Source organism: Cyprinus carpio, chromosome A19, assembly GCF_018340385.1.
Source record: "Cyprinus carpio isolate SPL01 chromosome A19, ASM1834038v1, whole genome shotgun sequence".
Taxonomy (NCBI): domain Eukaryota; kingdom Metazoa; phylum Chordata; class Actinopteri; order Cypriniformes; family Cyprinidae; genus Cyprinus; species Cyprinus carpio.
Genome location: NC_056590.1, coordinates 8,449,194 through 8,468,681, shown reverse-complemented (window position 1 = coordinate 8,468,681; position 19,488 = coordinate 8,449,194). Strand labels below are relative to the sequence as shown.

The 19,488-nt window shown below is 39.3% G+C and overlaps 1 protein-coding gene across 3 annotated transcripts; it reads right to left on the bottom strand.

Annotated features, from left to right (window-relative positions):
- Positions 1 to 676: 676 nt before the first annotated feature.
- On the bottom strand, positions 677 to 18,912 carry LOC109112079 (keratin, type I cytoskeletal 50 kDa-like). 3 transcript variants are annotated; one of them, XM_042776224.1, is made up of 8 exons: positions 18,349 to 18,912; positions 18,146 to 18,228; positions 17,898 to 18,054; positions 17,647 to 17,808; positions 17,430 to 17,555; positions 17,134 to 17,346; positions 963 to 970; positions 677 to 851 (listed from the first exon to the last, which is right to left on the bottom strand). In XM_042776224.1, exons 1-8 carry the CDS (start codon positions 18,850 to 18,852, stop codon positions 731 to 733), a joined length of 1,374 nt encoding a protein of 457 aa, XP_042632158.1. In that variant the 5' UTR covers positions 18,853 to 18,912; the 3' UTR covers positions 677 to 730. The 3 variants fall into 3 exon arrangements, with proteins under 3 accessions (XP_042632158.1, XP_042632160.1, XP_042632159.1); XM_042776226.1 differs by lacking the exons at positions 17,134 to 17,346; positions 17,430 to 17,555; positions 17,647 to 17,808; ... (1 more) ...; positions 18,146 to 18,228; positions 18,349 to 18,912 and adding exons at positions 1,269 to 1,394; positions 1,488 to 1,649; positions 1,736 to 1,892; positions 1,974 to 2,056; positions 2,246 to 2,722 and having other exon boundaries at positions 963 to 1,183; XM_042776225.1 differs by lacking the exons at positions 677 to 851; positions 963 to 970 and adding an exon at positions 16,827 to 17,032 and having other exon boundaries at positions 17,126 to 17,346; positions 18,349 to 18,911.
- Between the last annotated feature and the right edge of the window lie 576 nt (positions 18,913 to 19,488).

Here is a 19,488-nt window from a genome sequence, read left to right as displayed (position 1 = left end):
ATGTCTTCAAATGAGATACCAAAGATGATCTTACCCGATACCCATCACATATGCAGACAGATATCTAAAAGTTTATTTTTATTACTCTCTCTAACATTCTGATATTAAAATGGAATAAAATGGCAGCAATAAAAACAAGTAGCTACTGTATGTTTTTTGATTACCTTAAAAGTGCTTAGATATCACCATTAGTTCAAACTGCTGTTAATATTTTCTCCGATAAGCGTTTTTCGGTTTGGTCAGATGACGTTTGTCATTTGACATTTAACATAGAGAGAAAAACAGATATTTCCAATCAGATGTCAAACAGATGTTTAGAAGATGTCTTTAAGATGTTTATGATTTAGAATGTAAAACTGACATCTTAAAGATGTCTATCAGATGTTTGTCTACAGCAGATGCTTTCCAGATGAAGCGATCTTTATCAGACATCTTGCAGACATGTGTGTGCTATCTCTGGGAAGTATACATGTAAAGTAGAATCGCTCCCTCTGTCAAAACAGACAATTCTTACAGTATGCTTCATTTGGGTCTTTGAGTTTGAGTTTTGTCAACCTATTTATATGAGTTATTGATTTTTAAATTTGGTTTTCAAATGATTTTTCATATTTGTCAAAATATGAGAAGATATTATGTAGGGTGCAAATGACATCAAAACAAGACAAACACAAAAATGCACAGTTAGACCAGTTTATTGGCTTTTCATCACTCTTATGTAGATAGCTTTTCCTCAAGAGAGCTTCTGAATCTCGCTAGACTGTGAGGATGAGCTGACCACTTTGCCATCAACAACCTCTTCCACAATGGTTACCACTTTGCGTGTAGTCGAGGTTTTGCTTGTGCTTGTGACACTGCAGAGGTAGAAAACAAAAAATATTAAATAATGCTCACTTAAAAATTAGAAAGTTAATGTTTAATCTACATGCTATTTTAACAGATTTTGCATTGTAGTTGTGTCTTACCTAGTAGCCTCTCCATCCAGCAGTCTCCTGTACTCTGCAATCTCTATCTCCAGTCTGGTCTTGATGTCCAGAAGTATCTGATACTCTTGCTTTTGACGCTCCAGATCGGCATGAAGGTGCATCAGCTGCTTCTCCATGCTGGTCACCTGGAACTGGTAGCTGGACAACATGGCAGCGTAGCGGGCCTGTGTGTCTGTCAAAGTGCCTTCCAACGATGCTTTCTGTTGGGGAAATGTTAGTTACTCTGTGTTCTACAATATGTAATGTGATGACCAACGTTTACAAGATTCATCTCTGCTTGCTTACCATACTGAGTTGTGATTGTAGCTCGATTTCAAGACTTTGGAGTGTGCGTTTAACCTCTGTGATTTCAGATCGGGATGTTTGAAGGGATTCTGTTCTCACAACAACTTCCTTGTTGAGGGCTTCACTCTGTGAGAGGAAATCCATAGCAAAGCAGTCAGATAAGTCGTCTGTTGTTTTACATTAAAATATTGCCCTTTCTTTAAAAACATCTGATTTTACCTTTTCCTGGAACCAGGCCTCAAGTTCTTTGCGGTTCTTGGTAGCAACTGCCTCATAATGCTCACGGATTTCAGCCATGATCTTTGTCAGGTCTTCCTGTGGTGCTGCATCTACCTCTACGTTGACTTGTCCGCTCATTTGTGTGCGTGCTGCCAAGAGTTCCTAAAGACGCAATAACAAACCACTGAGCATTTGCCTCACATGCATTTTAAGATGAGCTATCGAGTATGAACCAAGCCCCAACGGACCTCCTCGTGGTTCTTCTTGAGGAAGATCAGCTCTTCTCTTAGACCCTCAATCTGCATCTCCAGGTCAGATCTGGCCATTGTCAGCTCATCCAGCACCCTCCTCAGACCAGCAATGTCTGCCTCTACAGACTGCCTCATGCTCAGCTCATTCTCAAATCTGTGCAAAAAAAGAAAGAAATTGATTTAAATGCTTTGGACCTTTTACAAATGGTTTTTGTTTAGGTTGCTAGTCACTTACTTGACCCTGAAGTCATCTGCAGCCAGTTTGGCATTGTCAATGCTCAGGTAGATGCCTCCATTAACACGTGTGGCATCCTGGATTTCAGGTGAACAGAATGAAGATGCAGTTTTAGAACACTCTTTCATGAGTACTTGAGAAATGTATTCTACACTATTTGAATACATGTATTGCATAGGAAGGATGATGGGATATTGGCAATTGGTTAACTTTTGTCTAAAGCTAGTTTAATGATTGACTAGACTAATATGTTCAATAATTAAGTCACATACCTTAGCCTGGAGGTCATTGATCGTAGCGTAATAGGCACTGTAGTCACGAGCAGCAGGAGAGGCCTTGCTTTCCATGAACTGCCGGATCTTCAGCTCAAGATCAGCATTAGCCTTCTCGAGGGAGCGCACCTTCTCCAGGTAGGAGGCCAGACGGTCGTTGAGGTTTTGCATGGTGGCTTTCTCATTTGCGGACACATCAATGGCATCAGACAGGTTGAAGCCAGCACCACCGTCAGCAGAGAAGGAACGAGAAGCAGATGCACTAGAGATACGGACCCCAGATCCTCCTGCTCCCGCGTACACACTACCGGCACGCATGGCTGTGACAGCTCTGCTACCAGAGACAGAGAAGCGAGAAGATGCTCCTGAGGACATGTAGCTGCGTGTAGAAAAAGAAGACATCGTTTTGAAGGAGGCTTGCTGTCGTTGTCTGCTCTGGCTGGAGAATCAGTGAGCGGATGAGTGAGGAGAAGATGACCCCTGTTCCTTTTATCTGGACAAATGGGGGAGGGACTGTAAAGATTGCCCTAGGTGATGGAGAGTGAAACTATTTCTCTGTTCCCCAAGGCAGCAGGCGTGGCTGAAGACAGATTTGCATGGTATGTTATCATTTAGAGTTTCACAAGAAAAAATAAATCAGGGGGTTATGTGAGTTTTTTATGTGAGATTTTCAAATTTAATTATGTTTGAGTGTACATCGTGAAGGTTTGACTCCAGAGCAGATCATTTATATGGGTAGTATCTGTAGAGAATGTGGTAGGATGACAGTACAACAAACACTTTACTTTTCATTAGATTCATTACAATGTGGGCCTCTGGATTTGATCTGTGTTCTTTCAGTTACATAATGCATTGATTAGAATAACTTAGATTTAATCTGTTTTTGTTCATTGAGAAGAGTGATGTATTAAACTGCTTACCCCTCAGCCTACAAAGCCACTGGGCAAATAACTCTGACCAACTTAATGACAGAAACAGACAAGGAAGTGTTAGAGTCAGTTTTCAGGTTGAAAGTGAACAGGCAGGTATAAAGTAACTCCCAAAGCATTTAAATTATGCAGACATTTCACCTGTGATTGTGCAAGAAACATCAAAGATAGTCAGTAAATCATAAATCACCATAAACCTAATTTAGATATGCAACCCATATATTGCATACTTAAACTGTTTTAGTTTAAACAAACAGTTGTTTTTCAATGTAGATCTGACTTAAATGTTTAGCCTAAGTCAGCTTTATCAGTGCCCTGAATCTTCTGTGTATGATTTTTAGCAGAGAATTACTAAAATTATGTGTTCTAAACTAGCCCGTTTTTAACACTTGGGATTTCCTTGGTCTGAAATGATGTTAAGATTAAATGCATGTTAAACTTTATTTATAATGCTATATAAAACTTATAAATATTTTTAAAGTTCTTTTGTAAAAACAATGGACAAAAGACCAATAAAATAAAATAAAATAATAATTCAACTGTGAGGAGAGATGTCAGTGTAGAATAGCAGAGAGCTTTTAAGAACAGTTGTCATTAACTAAAGGAAAAATGCTTGGGGCATCAGATTACAGCTGCCAAACTGGATGAACACCACACAGCTCCACAGATTCTCTAAAGCAGACCAGGAGTGATGTTCACAAATGAAATGAAAGACTATACAATTCACTACAATGTAACAAACACTCATGGGATCGTACCATAGACTGTATAAAAACATGGAGGTAGTGTCCGTGACGTCACCTGTAGACTCCTGAAGAGCGTTTTTGAAGCTCAAAGTGTGCAGAGCTGCCATCTTGGCAGCACGTCACCGCGCGACTCTCCCGGATAATGGAAAATGGGCAAAAAGGTGGGAGCTGGTTGCTAAAGCCACGCCCACCTAGCGCGACATCAGTGTCAGCAGCGGCAATCCACCTATCACTCAAGTGGCCACGCCCTTGATTATGCAGAACTTTAAGGCTTAATATAATTTAAACGGATGAATTATAAAAAAAATTCACCCCCCACAGCAAAATTAGCTATATATACCAAAATCATTTTTTGAACCAGGCTGTAAACATGTTTTTTTCTGCTGTGAAGGGCATTTTAACATGGGGAGTCTATGGGACTGACTTCCATTTGCAGCCAGCCTTAAGCGGCCAGTCGATGAATTGCAGTTTTAGTCACTTCCGTGTTGGCTTCACGAAAGAGAGCGGGAGGTTGCTGCTCGGATTGCACATGTGTTTACCACTGACCTGTTGTATCTCTGCCATGTTGTATTGTCTTACAGGCAGGACCAACAAGGTTGCTGGAGAAAACGACGTGCAGTCATTAATTATTAGGTATTCTCTTCAAATAACTATTTGCCGTTGTTTCTGCTGTGGTAAGTAAAGCAACTTTGCAATATCACTGCTCTGTCGCCAGGAGTCACCTATTACTGAACTTGTTAATGTAAATGAAACACATTTTCATGCCGTTATTTCCAGTGAGTGCTTAAATCATTAGCTTAAACAAAGGAAGTTGTTAACCCGCACCTGGACGCGGGTGCACTGAACTCTCTTTGTTTGCACGTGTCAATGTTTACGAATAGATTAAATGAAACAGGACAAAATTAATCTTGACAAACTATATATCATTATAAAGATCTAAGCCTCAAGCATCGACGACAGATCGCTGTTTTTCAATGGAAAGCTTATAAAGAATGTATTTGCTAAATTTAAGCAGTACACATCAAAACATGAAGAATCAAAACGCATTACATACCAGATTTGTAGTAATACCGAGTCATAAACACATCCACAGCTGTAAATCCTGGTTTAGTTAGAAAGGTAAGGGTCCACTGAATAACATCTCTTAGTGCACGTTTAGTCCAACTAAGCAATAACATTGTAATATGATGATAATTCCTTTGTTTACATTTCAGTTCTTCAGGGACAGAATTGTTTGTGTCCATTATGGAATAACTCACGCGCAGAAAACTGCGTCCTGGTGGTAAAAAACAGCATCGTTTTGTAGCGTACAGTGTCACAAACAGAATGAGATGATCCACTAAAAAAAAAGTCAAAGTTAGGCGGAATATTGTTTATTTGAATTCTGGTGCTCTCTCGAAATGGCTCGTGATGCGCGCTGTGACGCACCTGTCATCTGATGGAGGCGTAACTTAGCTATCGGGCTTTGGCACACATAAATAAATGTCCTTTTTTATTTTTCAACAGTTTTCTTATATGTGTGTGTGTGTGTTTTATGGTGAATGTGGATGTATCTGCATGATTACCTTCTGTTTGAGCGCAAATCAGCAGGCTATTACTGTGTAATCACAGCTATCAGTGTGAACGCCGTCTATATGAATAGAGTGTGATTATTGACTTTATGGCGCATCTGTATGATTACCATCTCTATAACTGGCCATCAGCATGTCAGCACGTGATAATTGACTATATGAGCAGAAATCATTGTAAATGCTGCATTTCTAGTAATCTCAGGATGCACTGTAATTGACATACATAGTTAAATCTTTTTTATTTTTATTATTATTCTTATTGTATTTTTCTAGTGCTCAAAAAATCACTTATATGATGTCTAAGTTTCTGTCTATTGTTTTATAATTGAAAAACTATGCAGTGGTGTTTAATGACTAAAATAGTATGTAGAACCCTTCAATGCAGTTGGTAAATATTTTTTATATGGGGGGGGGGGTCTCATTTTTCATGGTATCTTCAGATTTGAAATACAAACTCATGAGACATGTGACTTTCAACCCATTACTTTTCTAGATTGCTCCAGGACTGATTTCATGTATTTTTATATAATAAAATAAAAATAAAATTAATAAATAATAATTCAGTGTGGTACAATTTTTTTCAAGGCACTTCAGTGTCTTATAACTTTTAATATTTTTGAGCATTATCAACTCAGGTTGATAAAAAGTAAAGCCCAAAGGTTCTTCTTTCCAAAGACACCAAAATTATGTTTGTAACACACTGAAGTAAGGAACTGTTGCAATTTTAAGTTAGGTAGGGCACTTTAAGCTGTGAGTCCCATAATGGGTTGGGGAGGGGGGGGGGGGGGGGGGTCTGGTTAACAGGCTAAAATACTTGAATAAAGTTATCGGTTTAGCATCCCATTCACTGCAATGGCAGTGCATTCAGCCGTACACAACTTGAATGCTGCCATCATTTCATGGTCACTAATGGAGACATTTTTGGGTCATTTCATTTCATTTTTTCCCCCAATTTATATGTTGCTTAAAAAAAATACTTATTTCACCTAAATACAGTAAATGTCTTTCCATGGAGAAACATATTTTTTGCCTACATAGTGATATGTGGCAACAAGAAATGCAGGAGAAAATGAGGAACTAAGTGAACTGAAAAGGTTTTTTTTTTTATTAATTTATTATTATTATTATTATTATTATATAAGTGTGGCATGCCAAATCTAAAAAGTCCCTGGTATGGTCCTCCAGCGAACGGTCCTGTTGCTCCAGGCACAGGAGTTGAATGGCTGGGATTGTCAGTCCGGATGGAGGAGGAAAACAAAACAAAAAAGAAAGAAAAACGCTGCCAATCTTACTCACTTTGTAGGTCTGCTATTCTGTAACACAATCGCACAAACAAAAAATAAAGATCAAAAAGAACACTTCCAAAAAACCACTAAAAATAAACAAAAAAACAAAAACAAAACAAACAAAAAAAAAACAAAAGAATAGACATCAATAGCAGACAAAGGAACAATGGAGAACACAGGCTTTAAATACTGGGGACGTAATCAGGGAGAAACAGAAACAGGTGTGGGGCTAATCAATCAAAAACCATGGAAACAAACAAGGTAGGATAACGGAAACACAGAAAACTAAACCAAGACAGATCATAACATTTTAGAAGGTCATTATTTGTAACTTTTAATAATAAGTTACATAAGTGTTGTTTGACTGCCTGAGCCTGGATGAAGGGTAAGTTTTGTATTTCTGTTCTAAATAAACTATATCTTATTAAGATAAGTCAACAGTTGAACCGCTTTAAAGTTTTTTTTCAATTTTTTTATGTATCATTAGGATCATAGATGAGTTCGATCGGTTTCCGGGTCATGGGCTGGAAGATGTAGGAGCGAGGAAACGAGGAAGTAGGGACAGAGATTTTCTTACTATTGGTAGATGAGAGGGTCTGTATTACCATTGGAGAAAGCATAATGTCAGCTTGGATCACATGTGCCTTCATAAACAAAAATACAATTTTAATGAATAAAAATAAAATAAAAATTTTCTTCTTCCTTTTTTTCTTATTTAAATTTTTTGTTTCTTTTATTATTTTATATTTAAATTATACTTAATATACTTAATTTTTTTTTACTGTATATTCTCATTTTCTACATATTGTAGTCTATATTCAATATTGTTCTATATTATATGTTGGAAATGACTACCGTTGTGTTCATTGGCTGTAATATGACTGCATTTAAATAAATAAAAAAAGACACTCAATCGCCGTTTGCGGATACCATAGGAATGAACGAGAAATTCTGTAACTGAGTACCACCTGTCACAAATAGTCAGTGACTTCTCTTATAAAACGACATTTTTTCAATGTAAACTGTAAAAATAGTTCAATCCAAAAGTATTGTTTAGTGAAAAACATGCTGAAGATTAGCTGATAGGCTGTCAATTAATTAAAAGACTACAGAATACCCAAGACGTGTCACTCGTATAGTTTTGTATGGGGACAAAATGCTTAGTGAACAGTTTTGTAGAATTTGATGTTTCCCCATTCAAAGAGATAGGAGTTGCACTTGTATGCCCGAGAGGTGTTTCAAAGATGGCCGCCGGCCCGCCGAGTGTCATGACTTGTCTTAAAGGGACTTTGATTCATTAAATGATAAGCTGTTTCCTCTAAAAAGCAGTTTATTCAGCGTAGTGAAGCCTCTCCTCCATTGACATCCATAAAAAAAAAAAAAAATGCCTCTGGTCTCCTTTCCCACTTATTGGCGAACCAGAAGCGTTAGCATTAGCCATTAGACTTTTTGGGCTAAAGGTTGCAGGCTTGCAATCTAGTAGTGTCAGCCTCAGACATCACTCCCACGGACCATTGGCTAAACGTCTGATGCATATGGCACACAAAAGTGGAAACACTTCAGAAGTTTCGAAGTCATCATGGGATTGGTTGAATTATACAGGATTTCCAGGAAACGTGTGTGTCGTGTTCTTTAACGTTCCGCCTGGAAACAAAGATACCGTGGCACCAAACCCCCTCAGGAAAGAAGAAAGCCATCGTGTTGACAACTGTGACAACGAGCGCTTATCAGGATCAACTAAATGCTGGATTCTCAAAAGTATGTAAAATATTTAAAGTTTGCATCATAGAATCTTTAAAATACTTCAGAGAATTTTACACACCAGTCTGTTATTGTGGAGACATATCCACGCCCTGAAACGTGACGCTCAAACTAAATGAACTATGATTGGCTGTTTGACATGTTGGTCAAGCGGCCTCATCACCGGGCCTTGGCTAATTTAAGATGCCATGGATTCTAGACCTTCAGCCGTCAGTCTGAATTTCTGGCTACGCGAGGCTAGCCATCTAGTGACTTTGGTAGGACTGGGCGGTATGACAGTATATATTGTTACCGCGGTATGAAATGCTAACCGTAACAGATTTTTTTTTTAATTCCAGTGTTAATGAACAACCTGCTTGTTAAAGCAAATTTACATAATTCTGTATCTGAGGCAAAATTACTTATAATAATTATAAGAATACATATAATATTTATCTAATTCCAGATTATTGGACACTGATCGGAACCAGTTGATAATAACCTCCTGTGTCTCTCAGCTTGATGCTCAACTTAACCAATCACATTTTAATGATGCAGAAGATGTGCATGCACACCCTCAATTCACGAGTAAACTAAGTAAAGGTTATGCGTATTTGGTGTGCTGTCCGGGGAGAGGGCTCAGTAATTACTCTCGAGCCCGGGGTACTCCCTCTGTCCGGGGAGAGGGGTCCGAGCTCGGCTTTTAGCCTGGACCCAGAGCGCTCCCCCCATGCTGGGGTAGGAATGGGCTAAGGGTAAGGAGTCGGGGTGGTGGAGGCATGCTGAAAGACTAGAGATAATGAAGGTAAGACTGCTTTGATTATTTATAGGGGTTCTCTCTTGCACTGGTTGGATAGGTTGAATTGTTAATAAAACATCAAATATTAGAAAATATGGGATTAGTTTTCATTGTTATACTGATGATACTCAACTATATATTTCAACAAGGTGTTACGTACGCCGCGCTTCGTAATTTGTGTTTGTGCGTATGTTGTTGCATATGCTTGGCGTGTATGTTTGTGTACTTTATTTGTTTCAGGTGTGAAGCTCGATTGGAGCGTCCGCCTGTCAATCAGCTGAAGTAGGATGCTGACGTCTGGGATCGCGCCACCAATCGCCTGTCGCCGGGTAGTTTATGAATGGCTCTAACTTCAATGGCGGGGGGATGAAGACAGACTCTGGGTTGGGAAAAGAGTTTGCACACGCTGTGAAGACGGTTCTCTTGTTCGAGAGACCAGTCTGAGCGACTGATTATTGTTCGGGGCTCGCTGCTTTTGTGATCTTGCAGTTAGATCAGTTCTCTTTGTTTGCGCTTGAAGGCGTATTGTCTTGCCATTGGTAGCTTACGTGTTTGCAGTGCCTGTTAAATGTTTGTTGCTGTCATGAAATCTTCATCTCAGTTCATCGTTTAACATTGTGTAGACTGACGGGAGAGGTTGTGAGCCAGGTAAGCAGGTCGCGACTTACATTTGCACACGTAGTTACGGAGATGTATTAGATGCACTAGTGTTAGGAGTGGTGCTAATTATGTATGTTTTTGTTTTAGTTAGTATAGTTTAGTTATAGCGTCTTGTACGCTGAAGATGTTTCTTTCTACCTTTTTTGTTGATTAGTTAGTTTAGTTCTTTAACTTTAGTTAAAGGGGCTTTTTGTTATATTCAGTTTTTTGATTTAAGCACCACTCTTTGCTCCTTCCTCTTCCCCAGATTGTCTGTTGCTCTGGTTACTCTTGTTACGTTTGTACTAATTGTAAATATTCATTACTTTATTATTCTTCATTATTATTTTTCCCTTTGTTACTACTTCACTTTATTGTAGTTGAAGAATTAAAATCTTTCAACTCAGTTATGGATGGTTGTCTGTTCCTTTCAATAACAGATTCTCGTCACTATATTGACACACATGCAAAACTTTTGTTACGTCTAATAATATTCCTAGACAAATAACATCTAAATAACGAGGGACGTAACAAAGGCCAGAAGAAAATTCTAAATTATTTAAGCTGACAGAGTGTGTTAAAGATGTAAAAGACTGGACGACCAATACTTTTCTCCTATTAAATTCGGATAAGACATTACTTACTGGATCAAAAAACAGTACACAAAATCTCTTAGATTACAATTTGCATCTAGATGGATGTAGCCTACTGTTACTTCCATTACAGTCAAAAACTTGGGTGTCACACCCATGGACTGCCCCTGTTTTCCTGTCTTGTGTTTTGCTCCCCATGTGCTCCCCATGACCCAGTTTCTCCTCGTGTTGATTGTGTTCATTTGATTCAGCTGTGTCTCTGTGATTTCCTTGTTTAGTTCCAGTTACTTAAGCCCAGTGTTTTCCTGTGTCTAGCGTCCAGTGTTAAACGTCAATTCCCCATGCTATGTGTTTATATCCTTCCTGTGAGTCTATGTGAATTAATAAAGACTGTTCTTTGTGAAACTCCGTCGTCTCCTCATTCCTCGCTCCAACACAGCAGGCACATGTGACACTTGGGTGTTATATTAGACAGCGACTTGTTTTTGAAAATCATATTTCACACGTTACAAAAACAACATTCTTCCATCTTAGAAACATCACCAAGCTACGGAACATGTTACCTGTTTCTGATGCAGAAAAGCTAGTTCATGCATTCATGACCTCTAGCCTGGACTATTGTAATGCACTGCTAGGTGGTTGTTCTGCATCTTCAATAAACAAGCTACAGGTAGTCCAAAATGTAGCTGTATAAAATGTATTAAAAATGTTTTCTTACAAAATGTTTCATAAAAATAAAGTTAAAAAAGAAGTTATAAAAAGAAAAAAGGGGAATCCAAGGCACATTTTCTGGCAAAAAGTTAAAAAGCTTTCATTCACATAATGGCCATCTCAATATAGACATTAAAAGTACTTAAACTATAAACCTAGAAAGTACCTAGAGGTGACCTGACACACTTTGAGGAAGGCCAAAGGCCGAAATGCATCAGTGTGCAGAGTGTAGGTTCTTTTAATGCCTATATTTAGATGGCCCAATCTGCTGGATCTATCTGCTGCTTTTGACACTCTCAATCATCAGATCATCCTGTCTACCCTCTCATCACTGGGCATCACAGGAATTCCACTTCACTGGTTTGAATCCTACCTCACTGGTAGATCTTTCAAGGTGTTCTCGGGAGGGGAGGTATCCAAATCACATCAACTGGTCACTGGGGTTCCTCAGGGATCAGTTCTTGGACCCCTCCTCTTCTCCATATACACTATATCACTGGGTCCCATCATAAAGCACGTGGCATCTCCTACCGTTGCTATGCTGATGACACACAGCTCTATCTCTCATTTCAACCAGATGATCAAACGGTATCTGCACGGATCTCAGGCTGCCTGGCAGACATCTCGCCATGGATGAAAGAACATCACCTACAGCTCAACCTGGCAAGGACTAAGCTTCTTGTCTTCCCTGCCACATCAACACTACAGCATGATTTCACCATCCAGCAAGGTTCTTCTACAATTACCCCATCAACTTCACTTAGAAATCTTGGTGTAATCTTTGATGACCAGCTGACCTTTAAAAACCATATTGCAAACACTGCTCGATCTTGCTGGTTTGCATTGCACAACATCAAAAAGATCAGGCCCTTTCTAACGGAGCATGCTGCTCAACTTCTTGTCCAGGCCCTTGTCATTTCTAGGCTGTACTACTGCAATGCTCTTCTGGCTTGACTTCCATCAAGCACAGTCAAACATCTACAAATGATTCAGAATGCGGCAGCATGACTGGTCTTCAGCGAGCCCAAAAGAGCCCATGTTACACCTCTCTTTATCTCCTTGCACTGACTGCCGGTTGCGGCTTGCATAAAGTTCAAGACATTGATGCTTGCATATAGAAAAGCCACAGGCTCAGCACCCCCCTACTTCCACTCACTACTACGAATCTATATCCCATCCAGAAGTCTGAGATCCGCCAGTGAGTTTCTCTTTCTCTTTATTTATTCCTTCCCTTTCTAACTTGTACTTATTTGAACAGTGCCTAAAGGCCCAGGTATACTTCACTTTCCACGTACTGTTCCGTCTTGTGCACAGCCATGTCCGCACAGCTTTCAAAGTATACTCAACTGTGAATGAGTGTGGACGGATGAGCTCAACACATGCGCAGTACCACCTACTTGACTTGCGCTCTGTCTCAACATTCACCACACTGTTGTACGCACACCGTCCGTGCAGTCTCAAAAAATTGCCTGCTTGCGGACGGGGTGCAAAGCTGTCGGCGAGCGCTCCTGATGACGAAAATGACGTAATGAGGACATTTTGGCCTTAAAACTTACAAGCCCTTCCTGTGTCTGTTTGCCTCTTTAAGACAAATTGCTTTATGTATTTCCCAGTTGTAAGTCGCTTTGGATAAAAGCATCTGTAAAATGACTAAATGTAAATGTTAACTTGCACCTGCAAGTTGCATTTTATATTAGTCAGTTAGTGGCAGTTAATCTAAAAGTTGAGTGTGTTTTTTCTAAATAATTTACCAAATAAAAGAAAAATCAAGTGAAATATTTTCATTTCTACAGTATTTGAGTTTATTTATTTTATAATACAATATGCTATTGTGCTTGTAAAGCGAGGTCACAGCATACAGCTTCAGCAGCCCCTGCTGTTTTAAATGTATCGTGATTTGTTTAATGTCTCAATCAACTTGAATCATCACATATTTGCATTGATTTTCAACCAACTCCAAGTGCATGATTACATCCCTTTTACTCACAAAATAAGCATAGGAAAATTAGCATAGGTGTCCAAATTCTTGTCCAAAGTCCTGGGGGGCCACTGTCCCACAGAGTTTAGCTTTAAAGCTCCTCAACTCATCTGCCTGGAAGTTGCTGGTATGCCTAGTAAGCTGTGATTAAGATGTGTTTAATTAAGGATGGAGCTAAACTCTGCTGGACAATGGCCCTCCAGAAGCAGGTTTGGACATCCCTACTGGACACCCCTTATTCAAAATATCAATATTGTTATTTTTTACTCTGTTATTTTTTTATTTTAAAGGCTCATGACTAATGGATGTTTTTTTTTCTCTCTCTCTCTACCTTGTCTCAGTGGTTGTTTTCCATGAGGCAAGAGTATATTTTCAGCTTTGTATGACAGTTTCTTGGCAGTTTTTTGCTACTTTTGCGCCCTTATTGTATGCATTCACACATTAGCATGCACAGGCAGGTTGTGTACTGTTTTTAAAATTAATAACCTGTTTGTAAGCAATGCAATAAAATAAACAAATGTTACTTTAAACAAATGTTGTATATTTTTATCTGTATCTCTAAAATAAAATTTATATTATCATAACTAGAAAGTTAATGTCAAAAATTATTTGAACTTAATTTAAGTTGAAACTGCAAATATTGTAAAGTGATCTTAATTTAAAGAGAGCAATTCAGCACTAGCCAAGATTTAGAATAGTGAGTTGAAATGACTTGAAGTTGATTTAACATAAAATTTTAAGGCAGCAACTTCATTTACCTCTGTAAACGAATACAATTTACATTCACGTTTCTCACACTTTAATGCCCTTTGAATGGAACATATTCACGCCATTTGAACTGGAATCATGGTGGAATATCCTGTGAAGTCCACTTTGCTGGGCACTTATTAAGTGATAAGAGAAACATACAAAATGTGCAGAGCGGTGCGTCACGAGGACTGGAACTGAGAGCCCCTGATCTACAAACAACTACAAAGTGAGCTTTGGTAAGCAAATGTTACTGTAATAGCAATTTCTCGCTACAAATAACATTAAAAGTGGAAAAAGGTTTATCAGAAGCATTTGCACAAACTGACCACCAACAACTTTCAGATGCCATCTTTATTTTTTAGCTCATCTATCATGGAATGGCACACACAGGGTTGTGGGATATCAAAGGCAGCAAAGGATAACATCTATGCTGCCTTCAAAAATTGATCAGATGAAGGCATCTCAGGAGACCGGAAGTAAAGCTATCTTTGGATTTGGACATGTCTTGATGCCTTGCTACTTTGGAATGCATCCTCTGAAGGCAGCATTTTTTCACCTTTGGGACACAGCCATACACAAGGGATAACAAGCTTAACAAGACACACCTGAGTCTAATCAAGGGCGAAAACTACAAACTGACTACAGACATGGCATGGGAAACACTTCAACATAAAAGTCAGAAAGGTGTAGAATAAACAAAACTGGAGGAAATTGAGTCCAGACTACACTGGCAAAGTAGGAAACCCATTATGGATTATATCCAGGGTGCTGGACCATGGTCCCACACAGGGGTCAGTATCTACTGTAAAATATACATATATATATATATATATATATATATATATATATATATATATATATATATATATATATATATATATATATATATTAAATAAAAATAATAATAATTACATTTATATAGCGCTTTTCTGGGCACTCAAAGCACTTTACATATAAAAGGGGAATCTCTTCAACCACCACCAGTGTGCAGCATCCACCTGGATGATGCGACAGCAGCCATATTGTGCCAGAACACCCACCACACACCAGCTCATTTGTGGAGAGGAGACAGACTGATGAAGCCAGTCAGCAGATATGGGGATGGTTAGGAGGCCATGATGGTCAGAGGTCAATGGACAAATTTGACCAGGATGCTGGGGTTACATCCCTACTCTTTTTCAAAGAACATCCTGGGATTTTTAATGACCACAGAGAGTCAGGACCTTGGTTTACCATCTCATCAGAAAAACTATGCTTTTTGTCAGTACAGTGTCCCCGTCACTACAAAGGGGCGTAAGGACCCACACAGACCACAGGGTAAGGCCCCCCATACTGGCCTGACTAACACATCTTCCGGCAGCAACCTAATTTTCCCAGGAGGTCTCCCATCCAGGTACTGACCAGGCTCAACCCTGCATTAGCTTCAGTGGGCGACCACTCTTGGGCTGGAGGGTGATATGGCTGCATGGCTAATGTCTCTAATATTTTGATAGTTGACGAATATGATGAGCACACATTGTGAATTCTGAGGGAGTTGAAGAGGTAAATGCACAGCTGCAATCTTCTCGCAAACTGAACACTGCATCAAACTCTACAAAAGCATACTCAAACTTAAAGAACCAGGCGGCTCCCCCAAGAAGACGCTGAATAAATCAGCAGAGCTACAACAAAGGTAAACCTCTTCTCTGTAATGCCAAAGGTTGCCTTTATCCTGACCCAGTGGTCTGACTGAGGGCAAGCTATCTAGCATGCAAATATACAGATAAGATCAGATAGACAGATAGATAGATAGATATCTACAGATAAGATAGATTTGTAGGTCAGTTTCTCATTGGATTGAAATGAAAATGTCTGCGTTAAGATTGTTTAAACCCAAGGTAACTTTACACAAAAGACCTACCTGCACTGCATATATGTGCAGAAGTTTTATTTCTATTTTTGTACCTTAACTACCCCTAAAAGGTGCATATTTCTTACTGTATACACACCTTTTTTAGGGGTAGATAAGGTACAAAGGCATGTAAGTGTACTGTCCAGAGTATCCAAAAAGCTATAGTTTATGGGAAAACATTGAGTGCATTGATAATAAGAGAGGACTTTCTGCTAACACATTTCACACTGTTTTTATATAAATATAAATTATTGACGTTAATGTATGTAATAAATGCAATAATGTAATAATTAATGAATTATTTTCATTAATTATTTAATGAAAAAAAGAGTAAAACTGTCATTTGTATTGAAATGGGTGACTGGATCTGCACACTTTCGCACACATTTTTTGTTGGTTTGTTTTTTAATGTAACTAATAAGCACACTGCTGTTCAAAAGTTTGGGATCTGTAAGTTTTTATTTTGGTTTAAAGTTTTTGAAAGAATACTTTTATGCTCTCCAAGGCTACATTTATTTGATCAAATATTATTACAATTTACAATAACTGATTTCCATTTCAGACCTTAGTCATTACTCCAGTCTTCAGTGTCACATAATCCCCCAGAAATCATTCTGATATGCTGATTTGATGCTCAAGAAATATTTCTTATTATCATTGTTGAAAACATTGCTTAATATTTTTGTGGAAACTGTGATCTTGTTTTTTTTTTTTCAGTATTCTTTGATGAATAGAAAGTAGTATTTATGTGTATTATGTATTTAATTAGCTTAATTAAGCTTCATTTTATTATTTCATTTTATATCATTTTTTTTTTTTTTACTTAATGTAAACAAAAAGCAAGGCAAACATTCCTGGCGAAAGCTCATTTTTGGAATGGGGCAAATAACGTTTCTGATAACTTCAAATAATTTGCTCTGAGAGCAAAATAAGACTCAAACACAAAAGTACATTTAAACCAGTTTATTCATTTTTCATCACTCTGAGTTGGGTTGCTTCATCTCAAGAGTTGTTGTGCTGGTTGTTCTTGTCTGAAATCTCACTTGGTCACAGCCTGGGTGGAGGAGATCACTTTGCCGTCCTTCACCTCCTCTACATAGGTGATCACTTTGCGTGTAGATGAGGATGAGGATGAGGATTGTGTGGTTTGAACACTTTTGAGGATGGGGGAAAACATACATTTATTAACTACTCAGAATCTTAATCTCACAAATCAGGACGTAAATGTCTGGATATTAATGTCTCACCCAGAGGCCTCTCCATCCAGCAGTCTTCTGTACTCTGCAATCTCCATCTCCAGTCTGGTCTTGATGTCCAGGAGCATCTGATACTCTTGCCGTTGACGCTCCAGATCACCACGAAGCTGCACCAGCTGCTGCTCCATGCTGGTCACTTGATTTTGGTAACCGTTTAAGATGGAGGCGTAGCGGGCCTGTGTGTCTGCCAAAGTGCCTTCCAGTGACGCTTTCTGTTGAGGGGGAAGTCATTATTTTAAAGGCTGTGTGATGTATCAAAATATCAAAAACAAGATTGACCTGGTGACCTACTTACCATGCTGAGTTGTGATTGAAGTTCGATTTCAAGACCCTGGAGTGTGCGTTTCAGCTCTGTGATTTCTGTTTTGGTTGACTGAAGGACTTCTGTGCTTACAGTGACTTCTTTGGTGAGGTTTTCGGTCTGTGAGAGACAGTCCACAGGAAAGCAGTCAGATAAGTTATTTAGTTTTGATTTGGTTTTGGTTTCTTAAGACAAATGAATATTATTTTACCTTAGTCTGGAACCAGGCCTCAAGTTCTTTGCGGTTCTTGGCAGCAACAGCCTCGTATTGATCACGGATTTCTGCCATGATCTTTGACAGGTCTTGCTGTGGTGCTGCATCAACCTCTACGTTGACTTGTCCACTCATCTGTGCTCGCGCTGCCAAGAGTTCCTAAAGACGCAATAACAAACCACTGAGCATTTCTCTCATCAGGAAGAATAACGGGTTTATTGAAGACTGTCAATCAAGCACCAACTTACCTCCTCGTGGTTCTTCTTGAGGAAGATCAGCTCTTCTTTTAGACCCTCAATCTGCATCTCCAGGTCAGATCTGGCCATTGTCAGCTCATCCAGCACCCTCCTCAGGCCAGCAATGTCTGCCTCTACAGACTGCCTCATGCTCAGCTCATTCTCATATCTGCACAGAAATCAAACCCTTAAGTAAACACTTAGGCCCATTTAAGATGTTTATAGTCAGCTTTTCTCTTAGTTACTGTATGTGGACTTACTTGACCCTGAAGTCATCTGCGGCCAGCTTGGCGTTGTCAATGCTGAGATAGATGCCTCCATTAACACGAGTGGCATCCTGGATCTTCAGGAAACAGTAATATTATTATTATTTTTTTTTTAGCACATTATTCATATGAAGATAAGCTAACAAAAAGATACTACAAATACTGGTTAAATTTTTCTTTCTGACAATACCACATACTTTGTTCTGGAGGTCACTGATTGTAGCATAATAGGCACTGTAGTCACGAGCAGAGGGGCTCGTCTTGCTCTCCAGGAACTGCCGGATCTTCAGTTCAAGATCAGCATTGGCCTTCTCGAGAGAGCGCACCTTCTCCAGGTAGGAGGCCAGACGGTCATTGAGGTTTTGCATGGTGGCTTTCTCATTTGCGGACACATCAAATGCATCAGACTGGTTGAAGCCAGCACCACCACCGAAACCACCACCAAAACCACCTCCAAAACCAGCACCGCCACCAAAACCAGCACCACCTCCGAATCCACCACCACCTCCAGAAGAGTAGGAACGAGAAGCAGAGGAGCTTGAGATACGTGTCCCATATCCTCCAGCTCCCCCATGCATGCTGCCTGCATACTGGCTAGACATACGACTGCCGCCACCACCACCAACAGCGGACATGGACAAGCGGGATCCTCCCTTGGATCCTCCAGAGGACATTTGACTACGAGCGTATGAAACAGACATGGCTGTAGAGGAGGCTTGTTGTTCTGTTCTTTGACTCGAGAGAGTGAGAAGTGAGGAACAGATGACCCGTGATCCTTTTATTTGGATAAACGAGGGAGGGAACGTTGGTTATCCAAGGAGGTGGAGTGAGAAACCACTGCCTCACTCTCCAAACACAAGGTAAACAAACACGGGCACACACACTCACACAGCATTCAGCCAACTGCATGGTTTGAATATGACTCACTACCAAAACAGCATGCATAAGTTTATGATTTGCACAGCACTGTTCTTGGTCTAATAGCTTATTTGAGAGACCCTATATGCACTCAAATTCCACCTTTTTTGGTGTGTAGTGGTTTTAAAAGGATGAGTTATAAGATAACTGTATTGAAAATATAGAATATACAAGAACTAGAAAGTAGGAGTGTCTGCCCTCAGGGTGCCAATTCTGAGACAAACCCAAAAAAACAAGCTGCAGCAAAGCCAAGGTTACAGTGTCAGTTTTATACAAACAAGAATACAGAATAGAACATTTCATAACTTTTTTATTAGAAAATATGCTTTATCATATGTACGTACGAGAAATTGTAAACAGAAATTGGATGAAATCATTCTTTGTAAAGACCAGCCTGAATGTTGTTGCCATGGCGACAA

What these genes read in the sequence shown, in the direction of transcription:
- LOC109112079 (XM_042776224.1), bottom strand. Translation starts at nt 18,852, where the DNA reads ATGTCTGTTTCATACGCTCGTAGTCAAATGTCCTCTGGAGGATCCAAG. An exon ending in GCAGATGACTTCAGGGTCAA is followed by an intron (nt 18,055 to 18,145) that starts GTAAGTCCACAT and finishes ATTTCTGTGCAG; the next exon opens with ATATGAGAATGAGCTGAGCA. An exon ending in TCAAGAAGAACCACGAGGAG is followed by an intron (nt 17,809 to 17,897) that starts GTAAGTTGGTGC and finishes TTGCGTCTTTAG; the next exon opens with GAACTCTTGGCAGCGCGAGC.